Raw genomic sequence first — 19,272 nt, 5'->3', positions numbered from 1 at the left:
AAATGAGTGAATGTCGGAACCCCCTCCCAGAGGGAGATGGTTTGTGGGACGCTCGAGCACGGCGCCGGCACACAAGTGTTCAGAGTATTTCTCCCCCCGTCTCTTTCTCTCCGCTGTGCCCACTGCCGCCGCCCTCACGCGGGCCTCCAGCCTTGCTCTCCGCTGCAGCCAGGGAGCAGCGTAAGACACAAGTCACGTGACGTCGCTCGTCCGTTCAGGTTAGTGTGCCCCTGCGTGCTGTTTCAAGGTGGGTGGGGTGGGTAGAGACGGTGGTCCCCCGGGGGTGCAGGCTTGGCCGCGTGGCAGTGGGGCAGGGATCCCCTCCTGGCCTCCCCAGCCTGCGTCATCTGCTTTCCCCGCGGCAGGGCTGCCATGGGCTCGGTGGGCAGCCAGCACCTCCAGGAGCCCAGCGTGGCGAGCACGCCGCACAGGAGCGTGGTGATGAGCTTCGACAGCGGCCCGCTGGAGGAGGTGGTGGCCGGGGTAGCCCAGGCCCAGGGCAGTAGCGCCAGGGGCATCCCGATTTTCACGGACTCTGGTGAGTGAGGGGGCGGCCAGGGTGCGCGTCTGCCCCAAAGCAGGGACGGCTGTGGGAGCCTTCCCGGGATGGGGAACCTTGTGGGGGGGTCACTGAGCCCGGGAGGCAGCGTCGGTCAGGATGGATTAGATCTGCCGTGGTAACAAACGAGCCCACCGGCCCAGTGCCTTCACTAATGCCGTGTGCCCGGGGAAGGCTCCATCTTAACGTGGGTTTCCACGACCACTGAGGAGGTGGGAGGGCACAGGGTGAACCATGCACTGACCTGTATGTAAACTTCTGTCTGCGACTGACGCATATGGCGTTGGCTGCATTCTTGGGTCAGAGCAAGCCATGCCTCACTTCAGTGGAGATGGGAAAGTGTCCGAAAAGAGGAGTGATGTGAGGTTCAAACACCCCAGTTTTGAGGACTTCCCTGGCGGTCCAGTGGTTAGGACTCCGCACTTTCACTGCCGAGGGTCCAGGTTCAATCCCTGGTCAGGGAACTAAGATCCCACAAGCTGCACAGCACAGCCCCAAAAAAAAACCCCAAGAAAGAAATATCCGGTTTTCCACCTATCTGTGTCCTAGGGCAAGTACCTCAACCTTTCGGAGGCTCAGGTTCCCTACATGGAGGAAATAGTCCAGTTGCCTGTGAGATCAGACTTGCAGAGTGGGCAGTGTGCAGGTCTGGAGTTAGGCAGATTGGGGTTCGACCCCAGCTCCTGTCTCTGTCCACTCAGGGACCTTGGGTAAGTCACTGTTCTCTGGGCCTCAGTTTCTTCATCTGGAAAAGGGGAATGATCCTGGGGCCACCCTAATGTGCTTGCAACTGGATCCACAAAATGTGGCTTAAGACGTTTCCCGGCGCTCAGGAGGCCCCCCTGCAAGTGATAGCTCATTTGGGGGCTGGCTACAGGTTATACTAGGACCACTTCAGGCTCCGGCATGGAGACTTACTCTCAGCTTCCATCCCCTCTCTTTGCAGATGGGGAGTGGAGGTTCTGCGGGCTGAGACCCATGTTGGGTTGGGATAATCTCCCTGCACCCGTGTGTATGGACAGAGTCAGCTCGGGGCCCATCCCCAGGCTTCTCCTGGCCAGGTAGTGGATGCCACGTTGCCATGGCCATAGAATTGGATGGTGGCCATGGTGACCAGGGCAGTGGTGATTTTAGCTGTAATGGCTATGGTGACGGTGGCTGCATCAGCCAGGGTTCTACCAGAGCCAGTAGGAGACAGAGCTAGAAAGAGAGTTAAAGATGCAATACAGATATAGATGTATAGATATCCATATGCACTTATTACAGGACATTGGCTGGCTGAAGAGGAGGCTGGCTAAGCCAGTCTGAAGTCCACCAGGCAGGTGGTTAGGACGGAAGATGACAAGCAGGCTGGAATCCCAGGGGCATGAGCCGTTTGGGGTCCCTGAGTTCTGGGAAGGCCTCAAGGTCTTACCTGATTAGGTCAGGCCCACCCAGGGTAAACTCCCTTTTGATCAAACTTAAAGTAACTAAGGAGGGCCTTTGTGTGATTTTTCTGTGAAAGAAAAATCTTTTCACAGCAGCACCTCGGTCGGTGTTTGATTGAACAACAGGACTGTGGTTCAGCCTCCAAGTTGACCTACAAACTGACCATTACAGTCCACCCCTTACCAGCTTGCCTCCTATACACAGCTCCCTAAACCATACTCAGTCTCCAGAGAAAGACACTAACGGTCAACCCCCACCTACCAGGACATAACGGACCCCCATATGAACAAAAACACACTAACGCTTTCCCCAAAGGACGCAAAGTCCTTGTGCGTTGATGTTCGCACTTCTCCTTTGATCCCCCAAACTTCAATACTGAGATACAGGGTTAACTGTTACGAACACATCTTACGTTAGATGATACGGGGGTGAGAAAGTGAATAAAATAAAAGCATTTGATTAATACATACACACACATATTCATATCAAAAAAAGGAAGCAATACTCATAACAGTATCAGTCCTCGTGTCTGTGACCAGTCCCATGATTGTAGCTGGTATTCATAACTACCTTCTCCCACCACCCAGCCCATATTCCATCTGCCCACCACAAGTATCTTAACTGGTCATGGTTCTTTGCCCGGTGGGTGACCCAAGCTTCATTATTTTTTTTTCTTGGCCACGCCACGTGGCTTATGGAATTTTAGTTCCCCGACCAGGGATCAAACCTGGGGCCCCAGCAGCGAGAGTGCCAACTCGTAACCACTGGACCAGCAGGGAATTCCCCCAACCTTCATTCTTGAAAGCTCTGGATCACTAGCAGTCCTGCTGGACTTGGGTTGGTATCGTTTTCCATTGACTGTGTCCCAGGGATTGCACATCCTGAGAGAGGCCGTGAGGAATCTCCTGTCTTGCGGACCTACTCTCTCACTCCCACACGGGAGCAACCTGATTTCCCAGTGATGACGGTCAGGATCTGTCCCCACAGTCAGAGCAGCCACCCTGCTCCCTGCAGGATCACTGTGTCTCAGGGGGGAACCGTTCCTCCCTTTGGAGCAAAGCCCTCTGGCCCAGCGGAGCCTCAAGTCCTGGGGGTGGGAAGCAAACATTTTGCTGGTGAAGCTCTAAGGGGCGTAGTGAGTGGTCCCACCCGCACTTCTGCCCGTGGTTCCTGGATGTGTGAACAGTAACTATAGGAGAATCAGCCCTGTATACTGGACGCTGGTTTAGAGCATCGGTGGCCTCCCAGAGGACACTGCCTCAGCCCCACCAGGTCTGGCCACCCAGCTGGTCCCAGAGCTGGGTCTCCAAAAGGCCGTTTCACTGTTCTCTCCGGCCAGCTGCTTCAGTGGCCATGATGGTGGGAGTCACGGTGGCAGCAGCCTCTCGGTAACGGACAGTGGCTGTGGTGATGGCTGCACTGGCCGTGGTATTGGTGGTTGTATGTCTGGCAGCCATGACTGTGATGACTGGGGCAGCTGGGGCCGTGAAGGTGGAGAGCGGCCACGGTGACGGTGACCATGGTTACAGTGACTGTAAGGTGATGATAACGGCTGTGATGTAGCAGCTGTGATGGGGATGGATGGTGGCCAGGGTGACGGCAGCCGTGATGCTGGTGGATACAGTGGCAGTGGCCACAGTGATGATGGACCGTGGGTATGGTGATGGTGGTCATGATGGTGGGTACGATGGTGACAGTGGCCATGGTGTTTGGTGACTTTTGATAATGGCCACGATGGTGGTGGCGTGGGCAGCTGTGGCCATAGTGACGGAGAGTAGCCACGGTCATGATGGCTTTGGTGGCTTGGATATGGTGAGAGTGGCCATGGTGATGGTAGCTAAGGTGGCAGTGCTTCTGGTGGCAGTGACAGATGCATGGTGGGAGGCCGTGTCTGTGGTTCGGGTGGCAGCCGGAGTGGCTGTGGCTATGGTGGTCGTGATGGGGGTGCCGTGGTGGACTGTGGCCCCGATGTGGGGGTCGCGGCCGCGAATGGGCTGGCCCGCGTCTCACCTGGCGTCTGGGTTTGCGGGCAGAGGAGCCGGTGCCTGACGACCGCTACCGCGCCGTCTACTTTGCAACGCTCCTGGCTGGCGTGGGCTTCCTGCTGCCGTACAATAGCTTCATCACCGACGTGGACTACCTGCACCACAAGTACCCAGGTGGGTCCCCCACAGTCGCGTCCTGCCATCGCATGCGGCCCTGCACACGTGGCTCAGGCCTGCCACCCTCCAGAAACCCCCTGGGCAGGACCCCACTTGGGGAGCCCATTTTATTCCAACCCTAGCTCGGCTGTGAATTGCTGTGTGACCCCAAGGACAGCCACTCACCCTCTCTGGGCTGTCAGCCCCTTTGGGGCAGAGGGAGGAAGCAGTGCCTGGCGGGGGCAGGTGCAGAGGGTGGGGCTCCCCTGAACCCCTGTTACCCTCCCCCCCACCAGGGACCTCGATTGTGTTTGACATGAGCCTCACCTACATCCTGGTGGCGCTGGTGGCTGTGCTCCTGAACAACGCGCTGGTGGAGAGGCTGAGCCTGCACACGAGGATCACCGCGGGTGCGCTGCCGCTGCTCACCCGGCTCCCGGCCCTCACACCTGTCCGTCACAGGCCCTCCATTCCCTGCGTGCACCTCACTCTCCTCGTCTGTAAGATGGGCGCGCCTCCTAGGAACGTCATGGGGTTCCACTATGAAAACAGTGTCAGGCCCATGTGCGTGTAACACGTGCTGGCATGATGCCTGCGCCTGGCGAGGCTGCTGTGCACCCCACGTGTGTCCCGGGGCCCTTGCTCTTCCCTGCTCTTCCTCTCCCATTTGTCTCCATGGTAACATTCAGCTTCAAAACCCAGCTCGAGGCGCCTCCTCCAGGAAGCCTTCTGGGTGCCCCTCCTAGAGCTCTAAGATGTCCCCGCCCTCCCAGTATTAAGGGGAACGGCAGAGAGAGGGCACCTCAGACCTGGCTCCCTGTCGGGGGACGAGGGGGCTCCCCCAGCCCACCACCGAGTGCCACCTCTCTGGCCTCTCCCCACACAGGCTACCTCCTGGCCTTGGGCCCCCTCCTGTTCATCAGCATCTGCGACGTGTGGCTGCAGCTCTTCTCTCGGGACCAGGCTTATGCCGTCAACCTGGCGGCGGTGGGCACCGTGGCCTTCGGCTGCACAGGTAGGGCCAGGGGCCGGGTGGGCTGAGCCCCTGGGTGCCCACCGCGGGCCGTCCCACCGGCCCTGCTCGTGTGCTGGGGGCATGTTAATACAGGGTGAGCCAGGCTCAGTGCCGGTACGTTTCCACGCGCACATGGGCGAGTCTGCTTTCACACGTGCACGTCGACTTTCACACATGCACGCACACTGCACACCCAAAGGGCTGCGTGCGCTGGTCACACACAGAGTCAGAGCACACACTCCACACACATGTCCACATGCCCACATGCCATGTGGACATGGAGGCAGTTCCCTGGTTTTCTCAGGTATAAACCGGGCTTCACAACCTCTCCTGCCCATGTCACCGTGTCACTGTGTTTCCCTTGGGCGGTAGCTTTCAAATTTTTTTTTTTAACTTTTTATTTTGAAACTGTTTCAAACCTATGGAAAGCTAAGAATAATATAATGAGTTCCCATATACCTTTCACCTAGATTCACCCATTGTTAACATTTTGCCACATGTGCTTTCTTTCCTTTGCTGGCTTTCTCTGTTCCCCCTCCCTGCCCCCAACTTCTTTTTTTTTTTTTAATAAGAATCTTTTTTAAAAATATGTATTTATTTATTTGGCTGCGCTGGGTCTTAGTTGCGGCATGCAGGATCTTCACTGCCGAGTGTGGGAACTTTAGTCGCGGCATGCGGGATCTAGTTCCCTGAATGGGGATTGAAGCCGGGCCCCCTGCACTGGGAGCGCGGAGTCTTAACCACTGGACCACCAGGGAAGTCCCCCTCCTCCACCTTCTAAAGTATATGTATATATATGAAATTTCCCCTAAATATATATAAATAGAAAATGTATGTTTTGTCCTTAAACCGTTTGGGAATTACTTGCAGACATCATCATGCTTCTTTGCCTAAATGGTAACAGTTCAGGGTGTTTAACAGCTAAACCTAAAACATCTCTTCTAGAACCACATTTACAATTGCCAAAATTGGGACATTTAACATTGATACAATACTATCATCAGATCTACAAGCCATAATCATTTCACTGTTTGTTGCGGTAATGTCCTGTACAGCGTTTGGTTTTTCTTACCCAGGACCCAGCCCAGGATCACACGTTGCATCACTGGTCACATCTTTAGTTTCCTTTAATCTGAAAGGTCCTCAGCCTTTCTCTGTCTTCTGTGGCAATGATGTTTGCAAAGGTCCAGGCCAATTGTTCTGTTGATCGTGACTTCCAGAAAGAGATACATTTCACATTATGACCCGGCACACATGTGTGCGTGTGTATGTGTGTGTGTGTGTTTATAAATGAAATCAAGGCTCTGTGAAATAATATTCTCAATCCAGGCTTTGTACTCAGGTCTGCTCTGTTCTATTTCGTTAAAAAAAAAAAATGCTGATAACCCCACCAGGAAGGAGATGCTAGTTTGCCAGCCCTGCTCCAGGGTTTACTTCCAGGCGTGGAGTCACTAGACCGCAGGGCTTGAGCCGGTACATTTGCATTTTCCCCAGATACTGCTGCACGTCTGTCTTGTTGGTCAGGATGAGACGTTATGCTGTGGTAACAAACGAGCCCAGAGATCTCAGTGGCTTCTCAGAACCGGCCTTATTTCTGGCCCTTGCTGCATGTCCAGCGTGTCAGTGGGGTTATTTCCACACTCACTCGGACTGCCGGTGGCTCCCCGTCTGTAACACATGGCCTCTTCTGTGGCCGCCCCTGGGGAAAGACAGACCAGAAGACCATGTGGGCTTTTCCTACCTGGTCCAGGAGTGACGCGTGTCATTTCTGCTTGGGTGTCAATGACCAGAGGAGGTTGGGGAGCCTGGCCAGCCCCGGGGCGGGGACGTCGAAGGCAGGACTGTGCTATGCAGGGGGTGGTGCTGTTTCCACCCCACCCCGCGAGGGGATTGGACAAGGTCCCTCTGCCCCCAGTGGTGTTAATGTCTTTTCCCAGCAACCCTTGCCAACAGCGCTCTCTGCATTCTGTTCCAAGCAAACAGGTGATAAGTGGTGTCTCATGGTTACTTCTCTCTCTCTCTCTCTCTCTCAAGTGCAGCAATCCAGCTTCTACGGGTACACGGGGATGCTGCCCAAGAGGTACACGCAGGGGGTGATGACGGGGGAGAGTGAGTATCTGCGGACCCCAGAGCTGCCTAGGCTCTGCGACCCTCTTCCTGGGACCGAGGCGGGGCTGGCGATCGCCTGGCTGGTGGGGGGCCGGACTCCCAGACAGGAGGGATGAGGTTGTGATAGGCGTGGTCTCTTTGGGTGCAGGGTCCTCTGTGATGTGAGGAGCACGTGCCACACTCTTGAGCATGGGTCTCGAGTGTCTCGCAGCGCCTGTGCAAGGCGTGCGTTTCGTGTGTGCATGTGTGTGCAGGGCAGCTCATCTACACCCGTGACGTCAAGTGCCCGCCCCCGGCACCAAGCTCTCCTCAGAGCCCCACCCCCACTTGGCAGCTCAGACTCCCTTTCCCAAGCCCAACACGTCATCCCACCGGCCCCTGCTCAGTGAAGGGCACCCCCTTGCTCAAACCTGAGACCTACCCGACACCCAGCGCTCTAAGTCCCTGCAAGTCATGTGGACCTGCCCCCCGGGGTGATCCCTGCGCCCCAGCCCCGGTCCGAGCAGCCGACTCCCCCTCTTGTCTTGCTGCCCTCCAGCACGGGGGCCGCCCCACCCTCAGCCCAGCCGCAAGCACTTCGGAGCACCTCGTCCAGATGTCCTCAGTCTTCCTGCCGGGCCTGGGTGGGCCAGGCTCAGCCGTGCTGTGGGGCAGGACTCAGGTGGACTCTGGGCCCCATTTCTCCCCTTTGGGGTACTCTGTACCCTTTATATACGGTGAGGCCCACCAGGTGCCCCCAGGGCTCCAAGCCTCGCGTCTGTGGAGTTTGGTTCCGGGAAGGTACCCCGCTTGCCGTGACCCCCACCACCTTCCCCTGTGACCTTAGGACCCCACCCACCTGGTTCCAAGCCCACCACTCCCTTTCAGCTCCGGAAACACAAACATGTAGAGCTCATGCCCGCCCTCTGCCAATGGACGCTCGCCCCCTCGTCTCTGCCTGTCCCCCCAAATCCTGCACAATCATTGGTGTTTTTCTGCGACCTGTTTGGGGCCTCTCCCCAACGAGCCCAGAAGGAAGGGCTTGCATGCGTCGTCCCCACTGTGTCCTCAGGGCGGACGGTGCCGGGCACACAGCAGACACGTGATCAGTGCGCCTGGGGTGGGGTGTGTGCGAGCCGGGAGCAGGGGCCAGAGAGGGGCGGGCTGCGCCGGCGCTTCCTGTGGGCAGCCACAGCGTGTCCGCGTCCCAGGGCTTGCGGGGCGGGGCCGAGGGGGCGGAGTCGCCCGCATCACGGCCCCGCCCCCCGTAGGCACGGCGGGCGTGATGGTCTCCCTGAGCCGTATCCTCACGAAGCTGCTGCTACCCGACGAGCGGGCCGGCACGCTCATCTTCTTCCTGGTCTCCGCGGGCCTGGAGCTGCTCTGCTTCCTGCTGCACCTGCTGGTGCGGGGCAGCCGCTTCGTGCTCTACCACACGGCGCGGCCCCGCCCCAGCCACACGGCCGGCTACCGCGTGCACCACGACGTGGCCGCCGAGGACGTGCACTTTGTAAGTCGCGAGGTCGGCGGAGGGAGCCGGGAGGCCCGGCACGGCCGCCGCCCCGTCCCAAACGAGCTCCTCCAGCCGCGCCCCGCTGTCGCTGTCGTCTCAGGCTCCAGCTCCTCCTGTGGCCCGAGGCTCCTACCCACGGGCCCTCCTTCGTCCTGTGGACCAAGGTTTCATCCCTTGGTGACACCACACACCTGAGGTCTGAGGCCCCCTGGCTGTGACAGCCCACACCTGAGGCCTTAACCTCCCCACGCCCCCGGTGTGATGGCCCACACCTGTGGCCTCCCCCGCAGGCCCGCCCGGAGCCATCCTGGGGAGCTGGGGCGCCCCGGACACTGCGCGGAGCCAGAGGCCGGGCAAAGGGAGGCCGGCTGAGACAAGGCCCACGTCAGAAACCGGGGCCCCCTTAATGGTCACGGAGGGTCCGCGAGTGGCTCTGGGCTGAGCCCTGAGCCGTGCGGAGGGGTGTGAGGACCCACACGAAAGGCGTGGGGGCGGGGCGTGGGGGGTGGGGGTGGGCAGAGGGAAGCGCACGCGCAGAGGCTCCGGGGCGTGGGAGGAGCTTGGCGTGTTTGCGGGACAGCGAGGAAGCGGCCGGCAGGAGCCTGCGGGGGCCTCTCACCCAAACGCGTCCCACCCTGTACCCCCTCCAGGAGCACCAGGGCCCAGGCCTGGCCAACGGCGGGTCCCCGAAGGACAGCCCAGCCCACGAGGTGACCGGCGGCGGGGGAGCCTACACGCGCTTTGATGTGCCTCGGCCGAGAACCAGGCGCAGCTGGCCCTCCTTCCGAGGTGGGGCGGGCTGGGCCCCGGCGTCCCGTGTCTCGTCTGCGCGCGGAGGGCAGGGGGTGTTCCGGCGGGCTGGGGCCGCTTAGGTGTGCGGCCTCCTGACGCCGCCGGCCGCCCACAGCCCTGCTGCTGCACCGCTACGTGGTGGCCCGCGTCATCTGGGCGGACATGCTCTCCATTGCCGTGACCTACTTCATCACGCTGTGCCTGTTTCCGGGTCTCGAGTCCGAGATCCACCACTGCATCCTGGGCGAGTGGCTGCCCATTCTCATCATGGCCGTGTTCAACCTCTCTGACTTCGTGGGCAAGGTGGGCGGCCCCACCAACCCTCCCGGCCCTGGGGGAGGACGCCGTGGGTGGGGGCAGCAGACGCCAGGGTCACTGCGGGAGCTGCGGGGAGGGTCCCCGGGGAGGCGCAGGCCCCAAGCAGAGGCTGCACGTGGCTCCTGGTGGGGAGGGCGGGAGCAGAGCCACGGTCCAGACCGCAGCTGGGAGCAGTTGGGGGAGGCGGCGCTTGCCTCACACTCACTAGTTGAGCACAGGTGGGGGCACACGGAGGCGAGCACCCAGAAATGGCTGGCCTGTCGTTGGTCTTCTGTAGAAGAACGCAAGGCTTAGAGAGGGAAAGCCATCTGCTTGGGGTCACACAGCTGGGAGGTCTGAGAAACTCGAGTCTGTGCTTCCCGAGGGAGCAAAGCTTAGTTAGTGAGTTCAGTTGCTGCCGCTTCGTACGTGTTGATGCAGGTGGGCCTGACCCTCTGGGCCTCTGTATCCTCGTTTCTCAAATAATGTCAAGAGCCCTACGCGGCGAGGGTGCTGTGCAGGCGGAACAGGGGCACGTGTGTCGTGTTTAGCTGGGTGCCGGGCACACAGCGGGGACTGTGTATATGAGGGGTTTGGTGGGGTTTGGTGGACAAAGGTGGGAAAGGATGGGGACACAGCCTGAGCCGGGAGTGTCTAGGGCTAGGGGTGTGTCTGGAGGCTGCGGGGAAGACGCAAGGGGAGTGGCATGGGCCCACATGTCTGTCTCCCCGCAGATCCTGGCGGCGCTGCCCATGGACTGGCAGGGCACCCACTTGCTGGCCTGCGCCTGCCTCCGTGTGGTCTTCATCCCCCTCTTCATCCTGTGCGTCTACCCCAGCAGCACGCCCGCCCTCCGCCACCCGGCCTGGCCCTGCATCCTCTCCCTGCTCATGGGCATCAGCAACGGCTACTTCGGCAGCGTGCCCATGATCCTGGCGGCGGGCAAAGTGAGCCCCAGGCAGCGGGAGCTAGCAGGTAAGGCCCTGCTCGGCCCGCGCCCTGCTCGCCTGCAGGACTGTCCACTGTCAGGCAGGGAAACCCAGGCCCGTAGAAGTCAAGACCACACAGCGAGAAGCTACCTTTGGGTCCCAGGGTCAAGTCAGCCTCGGAGCTCGTAGCTTGGGGACGTTCGCCAACCGCTTCCCCCCTCGTTCATCTCACAGCTGCTTGGTGAGCCCCTGCCGTGCACCAGGCACTGTTCTAGGTTCTGGGGACACTGGTGACAAAACAGTGATTCCTGTGTTTGTGGGGTTGACAGTCCAGAGGTGACAAAGAGAACAAAATGATGTAATGTGTTGGAAGGTGATGAGCGGGGTTGAGGAATGTAAAACAGAGTAATGGGACGAGGGAGGCGTGGTAGGGGGTTCACAGTGGAAGCAGAGCAGTCTGGGAAGGCTGCACTGAGGAGGTGACTTGAGCAGAGACCTGGAGAAGGTAGTGAGGGGCCACGTGACAATGCAAGGGAAGAGTGTTTGGAGTGGCGGGGATAGCATGTGCAAAGGCCCTGGGGCAGGGGGCGGCAGTGGAGTAGTAAACAGGTGGGAGGGGCCTGGAAGAAAGTGCTGGATTCTGGATCCGTTTTGACTGCAGGGCCCACGGGGCCAGCTGATGGACTAGGAGATGGAGTATGAGAAAAGGACGGGGCGAGGGGGGAGGTCAAGAAGGACTCCCAAGGGGGGCCTGCTGCTCAGGGCAAGAAGGTTGGATTGCCGTCAAGTGAGATGGGGAGGGGGCCGTGTGGGAAGGGGCACTGGAGAGGGGTTCTGGACACAGTAGGTTCAGGAAGCCCAGTAGACATCCTAAGTGGTCCATGACGAGGAAGCAGTTGGAGGTAGGAGGCTGGAGACAAAGAGAAGCAGGCGAGGCCTGGAGCGCCCAGCACTTTCAGTCAGGGTGGAACAGTCCTGGGACGGCCACCTCCCAGGCGGGAGCTGGCCGTGGTCACTGCTTCACACCTGAGAAGCTAGGGCTTCGGCTCCAGCCCTCGCTGTGGCCCCCCTCCCGCCAGCTGAGGTCTGGTCCTGTCTGCAGGGAACACCATGACCGTGTCCTACATGACGGGGCTGACGCTGGGCTCGGCCGTGGCCTACTGTACCTACAGCCTCACGCGGGACGCCCACGGCACCTGCCCCGACCGCTCCGCCGCCAACGCCTCCTTCCCCGCCGGCCTCTGAGCCAGGCCTGGGCCCCCAGCCCTGCCCAGGGAGGGCTGCCGGGGCCCTTCCCCACCCCTGCCTGCAGTGCCTGCGGGGCCCCGGCCTCCTCCCCGTGCCAATACCGCCACCCTCTCTGGGCCCACCTGCCCTCACTCCGGCCCCAAGGTTCTGCCAAGTTCTCGGAGGCCTGGACATGTGGCTGCCACAGGGTCCCGCCAGCACTGTGTTCCGTGTTCCGTCTCACGCCGCCCTTTGCCACCTGCGTGTGTCTGGTGGTCCCAGTGCCAGCCAGGACAGTGACAGACCACCAGCTGGTGTCCCCTTCTGGTGACCCTCACCTGGCTCTGCTTTGAGGGCCCCATGGCCCCAGCCACACCGTCCTCAGCACCTCCTTTACTGGGGACCCCTTGCCCCCCAGGTCTCCCCCGTCCCCGTTCTTAAACGTTGGGTCTCCCCAGCAAAATGCGTTTGCCGTGAAGGAGCTGTAAGCTCTGGGTCTGAATGGTTTCAGACCACGGTCTGCGCTGGCCTTTTTGCAACCCCAGCTTTGGTGCTGGCCTGGGTGCACCCACCCCATGCCAGCACCCCGCGTGCACCCTGGTACCCACCTGATGCCACAGGCCTGGGCGTCTGTGCCTGCCTGGGGACCCCCGATGACTTCTCCGGATCCTCCACCTGTGATACAGGAGGGGGACAGTTTGGGGGCCACAAAGCAGGGCCCACACCCTGGCTAAAGTCACCCTGTGACCTAGGCCTTGAGCCCTGTCCAGGGAGGCCCAAGGAGGGACAGACATGCCGGAGTCCCTGGCAAGTAGGAAGGGGTGGGGTCCCCCCAGAGGTCCGGGCTGGCTCGGTGCCCCGAGCTGGGGGCATTCCCAGATCATCCTGCCAAAGACGGGCTTCTCCATGGGGAGGACAGGTACCCACGGCACCGCTGTGACCACCCTGCCCCTCTACGTCTGGTGTCCACCCGTCTGTCCACTAACTGTACCGCACTGGCCATTAAAGATGAGGGCAGAGCAACTGCCCCACCGCCGCCTCCAAGTAGCGTCTGTGCCGCCATCGCAGCCCCTGCGGTGGGAGGAGGGGTCCTGGCGGGACACGGCCCACGACTGGGAACCCAGGCCTCCCTCCAGACACCTGGTAGGCCCAGGACAGATTTGTGTGGAGGGGCGGACAGTCGGGGTGGGGAGAGGAAGCATTTGGGGTTTAAAGGGCAGCTTGGTGCCCCTTTGGCCCTCAGAACAGTCAGAGACAGTGGCTGCGTCGCGCCCACTCGAAGGGGGAGAAAAGGAGGGGAGATAGCTTGCCCCCTGCCCTGAGGGATCAGAGCCAGGACCGGAGGCAGAGCGTTCTGGGGTCCCATCCCGGCTCTGTTGCTGATGTGTGTGGTTTGGACAAATTCCTCCACTATCCTATGTTTCAGTTTCCCCAAGACGGGTTGCCCCGCTCTTCGACGTGGGTTCCGTGGAGGAGGGTTGGGGAGGAGGGGGCCGGCTGCCTGAGGGTGGCCTGTGCTCCAGGCAGGCCCGCGACCTTGGGGACCCACCCACCTCCGGACAGGCACCGCCCCCTGCAGCCACGTGGGTCAAGACCACGCGGGGCACCGCCCCAGGGGCCGCTTGGTGGCGCCAGCGTGCCGCTCCTTCCGAGACTGGGTATGTGGGGGTGGGGCACGCACTACCTCGTGACTCAGTTTCTCTGAAACGGGAGGACCGTCGGAGCCCTTCCCCAGCCACACACCGAGCTGACTGCCTTCGTCATGGCCGCACCGTTCCCTCCACACCCCGCCCTCAAATAGCAAAGCCGGATGGCCGTCCGTGTCCCATCCACGTGCGGTGCGCTGGGTTGCTGGGCAGGTGCCCGTGGGGGCCGGCCTGAGCTGCCCTGGGTAGGGGGCAGGTGGCAACGCCAGGACCTGGGCCCAGCCTCCCCAGTCCCGGCAGGGCTGCCGCCCCTCCATTGCACACTGGCTCAGGGCCACCCAGACTGGCAGCACTGCTGTCATTCCTTCCAGTGTGGGTGCAGCCGGGAGGGCTCTGCGCCACGTGTTTTTGTTCTGCGTTTTGTTACTGCCTTGCTCTTAACAGCAGTCCCAGTTGCAGCCTCCTCCACTCTCCTTTTTTTCTGAAGTGTGACTGATGTACAGTATTATGTGAGTTACAGGTGTATAGTATAGTGACTCACAGTTTTTAAGGATTGAGCTTCATTTATAGTTATTGTAAAATATTGGCTATATTCCCCATGTTGTACAAATATCCTTGTAGCTAATTTTACACCTAATAGCTTGTACCTCTTACTCCCCTACCCCTATCTTTCCCTTCCTCCTTTTCCTCTCCCCACTGGTCACCACTAGTTTGTTCTATCTGTGAGTCTGTTTTTTTTACGTTATAGTCACTAGTTTGTTGTATCTTTTAGATTCCACATATAGGTGATATCACAGTATTTGTCTTTCTCTGTCTGACTTATTTTACTTAGCGTAATGCCCTCCCATTACGTGCCCCATAAAGTCCATCCATGTTGTTGCGTATGGCAACATTTCGTTCTTTTTTATGGCTGAGTAGTATTCCATAGTATATATGTTCCACACCTTCTTTATCCATTCATCTGTTGTTGGACACTTAGATTGCTTCCACATCTTGGCAGTTGTAAATAATGCTGCAGTGAACGGGGGGTTGCATGTATCTTTTTGAATTAGTGTTTTGGGGTTTTTTTTGTATATATACCCAGGAGTGGAATTGCTGGGTCATATGGTAGTTCAATTTTTAGTTTTTTGAGAAACCTCCATACTGTTTTCCACAGTGGCTGCACCAGTTTACATCCCAACAGTGTACAAGGGTTCCCTTTTCTCTGCATCCTCGCCACTATTTATTATTTATGTTCTTTTTGATGATAGCCATTCTGACAGGTATGAGGTGATATCTCATTGTGGTTTTGATGTGCATTTCCCTGATGATTGGTGATGTTGAGCGTCTTTTCATGTGCCTGTTGGCTATCTGTATGTCTTCTTTGGAAAAACGTCTGTTCAGGTCTTCTGCCCATTTTTTAATCAGGTATTTTTTTTTATGTTGAGTTGTATGAACTATATATTGATATTCTAGATATTAACCCCTCATTGGTCATATCGTTAACAAATATTTTCTCCCATGCAGTAGGATGTCTTTTCGTTTTGTTGATGATTTCCTTTGCTGTGCAAAAAGCTTTTAAGTTTAATTAGGACCCATTTGTTTGTTTTTGCTTTTATTTTCTTTGCTTTAGGAAACAGATCCAAAAAAATACTGCTACGATTTATGTCAAAGAGTGTTCTGCCTATGTTTTCTTCTAGGATTTTTATGGTTTCTGGTCTTAACATTTAGGTCCTTAATACATTTTGAGTTTATTTTTGTATATGGTGTTAGAAAGTTTTCCAATTTCATTCTTTATATGTAGTTGTTCAGTTTTCCTAGCACCACTTGTTGAAGAGACTGTCTTCTCCACTGTATATTCTTGCCTACTTTGTTATAGATTAATTGGCTGTAAGTGCACAAGTTTATTTGTGGGCTCTCTATTCTGTTCTATTGATCTATTTGTATGTTTTTGTGTCAGTACCTTAGTGTTTTGATTATTGTAGCTTTGTAGTACAGTCTGAAGTCAGGGAGCATGATTCCTTCAGCTCTGTTCTTCTTTTTCGAGACTGTTTTGTCTATTTTGTGTTTCCATACAAATTTTAAAATTATTTGTTCTATTTCTGTGAAAAATGCCATTGGTATTTTGATTGGGGTTGCACTGAATCTGTAGATTACCTTGGGTAGTATGGGCATTTTAACAATATCAATTCTTCCAGTCCCAGAAGACAGTGTATATTTCCATCTGTTTGTGTCATCTTCAATTTCTTTCATTAATGTCTTACAGTTTTCAGAATACAGGTTTTTTCCCCTAGGTATTTGTTTATTTTTGATGTGATGGTAAACAGGATTGTTTCTTGATTTCTCTTTCTGATAGTTCATTGTTAGTGATTAGAGATGCAGCCAATTTTTGTATATTAATTTTGTATCCTTCAATTTTACCAAATTCACTGATGAGGTCTAGTAGTTTTCTGGTGGTATCTTTAGGATTTTCTATGTATAGTATCATGTTATTTGCAAACAGTGATCGTTTTACTTCTTCCTTTCCAGTTTGGATTCCTTTTTCTTTTTCTTGCCTAATTGCTGTGCCTAGGACTTCCAATACTATGTTGAAGAAAAGTGGCGAGAATGGGCATTCTTGTCCCTAATCTTGGAATGCTTACAGTTTTTCACCATTGAGAATGATTTTAGCTGTGGGTTTGTCATATATGGCCTTTATTGTGTTGAGGTATGTTCCTTCTATGCCCACTTTATGGAGAGTTTTTTTTTTATCATAGTGGATGTGGAATTTTGTCAAAAGCTTTTTCTGTATTTATCGAGATGATCATTTGGTTTTTATTCTTCAGTTTGTAATTTGGTGTATCACATTGATTGATTTGCAGATATTGAAGAAGATCCTTACATTCCTGGGATGTCCCACTTGATCATGGTGTATCATCCTTTTAATGTACTGTTGGATTTGGTTTGCTAATATTTTTGAGGATTTTTGCATCTGTGTCATCAGTGATATTGGCCTTTAATTTTGTTTTTTGAGATATCTTTGTCTGACTTTGGTATCAGGGTGATGCTTGCCTCATAGAATGTACTTGGAAGTGTTCCTTCCTCTGCAATTTTTTGGAATAGTTGGAGGGAGATAGGTGTTAAGTTTTTTCTAAATGTTTGATTGTATTCACCAGTGAAGCCATCTGGTCCTGGACTTTTGTTTGTTGGGAGTTTCTAAATTACTGATTCAGTTTCATTACTGGTAATTGGTCTGTTCATATTTTCTATTTCTTCCTGGTTCAGTCCTGGGGGATTGTATATTTCTAAGAATTTGTCCATTTCTTCTAGGTTGTCCATTTTATTGGCATATAGTTGCTTGTAGTAGTCTCTTAAGATCTTTTGTATTTCTGTGGTGTCAGTTGTACTTCTTTTTCATTTCCGATTTTATTGCTTTGGGCCTGCTCCCCCCCGCCTTTTTTTTTTTTTTCTTGGTAAGTCTGGCTAAAGGTTTATCAAATTTGTTTATCTTTTCTAAGAACCAACTTTTAGTTTCAGCTTTTAGTTCTTTTTTTTTTCTTTCTTTCTTTTTTGTCTCTATTTCATTTATTTCTGTTCTGATCTTTATGATGCCTTTCCTTCTACTAACTTTGGGTTTTGTTTGTTCTTTTTGTAGTTCCTTCAGGTGTAAGGTTAGATTGTTTGAGATTTTTGTTTCCTGAGGTAAGCTTGTATCACTATAAACTTCCCTCTTAGAACTGCCTTTGCTCTGTCCCATAGATTTTGGATCATCATTTTTTTCGTTTCCACTTCTCTCTACGTATTTCTTTATTCCCTCTTTGATTTCTTCAGTGATCCATTGGTTGTTCAGTAACACATTGTTTAGCCTCCACGTTTGTGTTTTTTGCAGTTTTTTCTTTATAGTTGATTTCTAGTTTCATAGCATTGTGGTCGGAAAAGCTGCTTGATATAATTTTAATTTTCTTAAGTTTACTGAAGCTTGTTTTGTGGCCCAGCATGTGATCTATCCTGGAGAATGTTCTGTGTGCACTTGAGTTTGTATTCTGCTGCTTTCAGATGGAATGTTCTGTGTATATCAGTTGAATCCATCTGGTCTAATGTGTCATTTAAGCCCATTGTTTCCTTACTGATTTTCTATCAATGGATGATCTGTTCACTGATGTAAGTGGGGTGTTAAAGTCCCTTACTATTATTATGTTACTGTCAATTTCTTTCTTTATGTCTGTTAATGTTTTCCTTATGTATTTTAGGTACTGCTGTGTTATTTGCATATATATTTACAATTGTTATATTTTCTTCTTGGATTGATCCCTTGATCCTTCTTTGTAGTGTCCTTCTTTGTCTCTTCTAACAACAGTCTTTATTTAAACTCTATTTTGGGGCATTCCCTGGCGGTCCAGTGGTTAGGACTCCACGCTTTCACTGCAGGAGGCCCAGGTTTGATCCCTGGTCAGGGAAGGAACTAAGATCCCACAAGCTGCATGGCATGGCCAAAAAAAAAAAAAAATCCTGAAGTCTATTTTGTCTGAAAAGTATTGCTACTCTAGCTTAGTTTTGATTTCCATTTGCATGGAATATCTTTTTCCATCCCCTCACTTTCAGTCTGTTATGTGTCTCTAACTCTGAAGTGAGTCTCTCATAGTCAATATATATGCAGGTCTTTTTTTTTTTTTTAAATCAATTCAGCCACTCTGTGTCTTTTGATTGGAGCATTCAGTCTATTTATTTACATTTAAGGTAATTATTGATATGTATGTTTTTATTGCCATTTTGCTAATTGTTTGGGGGTTGTGTTTGTAGGTCTTCTTTTCCTTTCTTCTTTTGTTCCCTTGTGATTTGATGACTGTCTTTAGTGTATTGTATTCCTTTTTCTGTTTGTATGTGTATCTATTATAGGTTTTTATGTTTTAATATTTTTACTGAAATATAGTTGATTTGCAGTGTTGTTAATTTCTGCTGTACAGCAAAGTGACTTGGTTTTACACATATATACATTATTTTTACTATTCTTTTCCGTTATACTTTGTCATAGGATATTGAATATAGTTCTCTGTGCTATACAGCAAGACCTTGTTTATCCATTCTGTATATAGAAAAGCTTACATCTGCTAACCCCAGCCTCCCACTCCATCCCTCCCCCAACTACCTCCCCCTTGGCAACCACCAGTCTGTTCTCTATGTATGTGATTCTGTTTCATAGCTAGGTTCATTTGTGTCATATTTTAGATTTCATATATAAGTGATTTCATTATGGTATTTGTCTTTGTCTGACTGCACTTAGTATGATAATCTCTAGTTGCATCCACGTTGCTGCAAATGGCATTATTTCATTCTTTTTCGTAGCTGAGTAGTATTCCATTGTATACGTATACCACATCTTCTTTATCCATTTATCTGTTGATGAACATTTAGGTTGTTTCCATGTCTTGGCTATTGTGAATAGTGCTGCTGTGAACATAGGGGTGCATATATCTTTTTGAATTATAGTTTTGTCTGGATATATGCCCAGGAGTGGAATTGCTGGATCATATGGTAATTCTATTTTTAGTTTTCTGAGAAACCTCCATACTGTTTTCCACAATGGCTGCACCAACTTACATTCCCACCAACAGTGTTAGGAGGATTCCCTTTTCTCCACATCCTCTCCAGCGTTTGTTACTTGTAGACTTTAATGATGGC

The 19,272-nt window shown here is 53.7% G+C and overlaps 1 protein-coding gene across 1 annotated transcript; it reads left to right on the top strand.

The window, feature by feature from the left end:
• The first annotated feature begins 372 nt into the window (after positions 1-372).
• On the top strand, positions 373-13,003 carry SLC29A4 (solute carrier family 29 member 4). Its single transcript, XM_060123054.1, has 10 exons — positions 373-538; positions 4,021-4,146; positions 4,425-4,538; positions 5,015-5,143; positions 7,178-7,252; positions 8,503-8,741; positions 9,395-9,533; positions 9,652-9,839; positions 10,568-10,808; positions 11,865-13,003. The coding sequence occupies exons 1-10, from the start codon at positions 373-375 to the stop codon at positions 12,005-12,007; spliced, it is 1,560 nt and encodes a 519-aa protein (XP_059979037.1). The 3' UTR covers positions 12,008-13,003.
• Positions 13,004-19,272: the final 6,269 nt, after the last annotated feature.

Source organism: Lagenorhynchus albirostris, chromosome 15, assembly GCF_949774975.1.
Source record: "Lagenorhynchus albirostris chromosome 15, mLagAlb1.1, whole genome shotgun sequence".
Classification (NCBI taxonomy): Eukaryota; Metazoa; Chordata; class Mammalia; order Artiodactyla; family Delphinidae; genus Lagenorhynchus; species Lagenorhynchus albirostris.
The sequence above is the reverse complement of the archived record's forward strand: the minus strand, read 5'-3'. Positions and strand labels throughout refer to the sequence as shown.

What these genes read in the sequence shown, in the direction of transcription:
- SLC29A4 (XM_060123054.1), top strand. Translation starts at nt 373, where the DNA reads ATGGGCTCGGTGGGCAGCCAGCACCTCCAGGAGCCCAGCGTGGCGAGC. An exon ending in CGTGGCCTTCGGCTGCACAG is followed by an intron (nt 5,144 to 7,177) that starts GTAGGGCCAGGG and finishes CTCTCTCTCAAG; the next exon opens with TGCAGCAATCCAGCTTCTAC. An exon ending in TCTCTGACTTCGTGGGCAAG is followed by an intron (nt 9,840 to 10,567) that starts GTGGGCGGCCCC and finishes GTCTCCCCGCAG; the next exon opens with ATCCTGGCGGCGCTGCCCAT.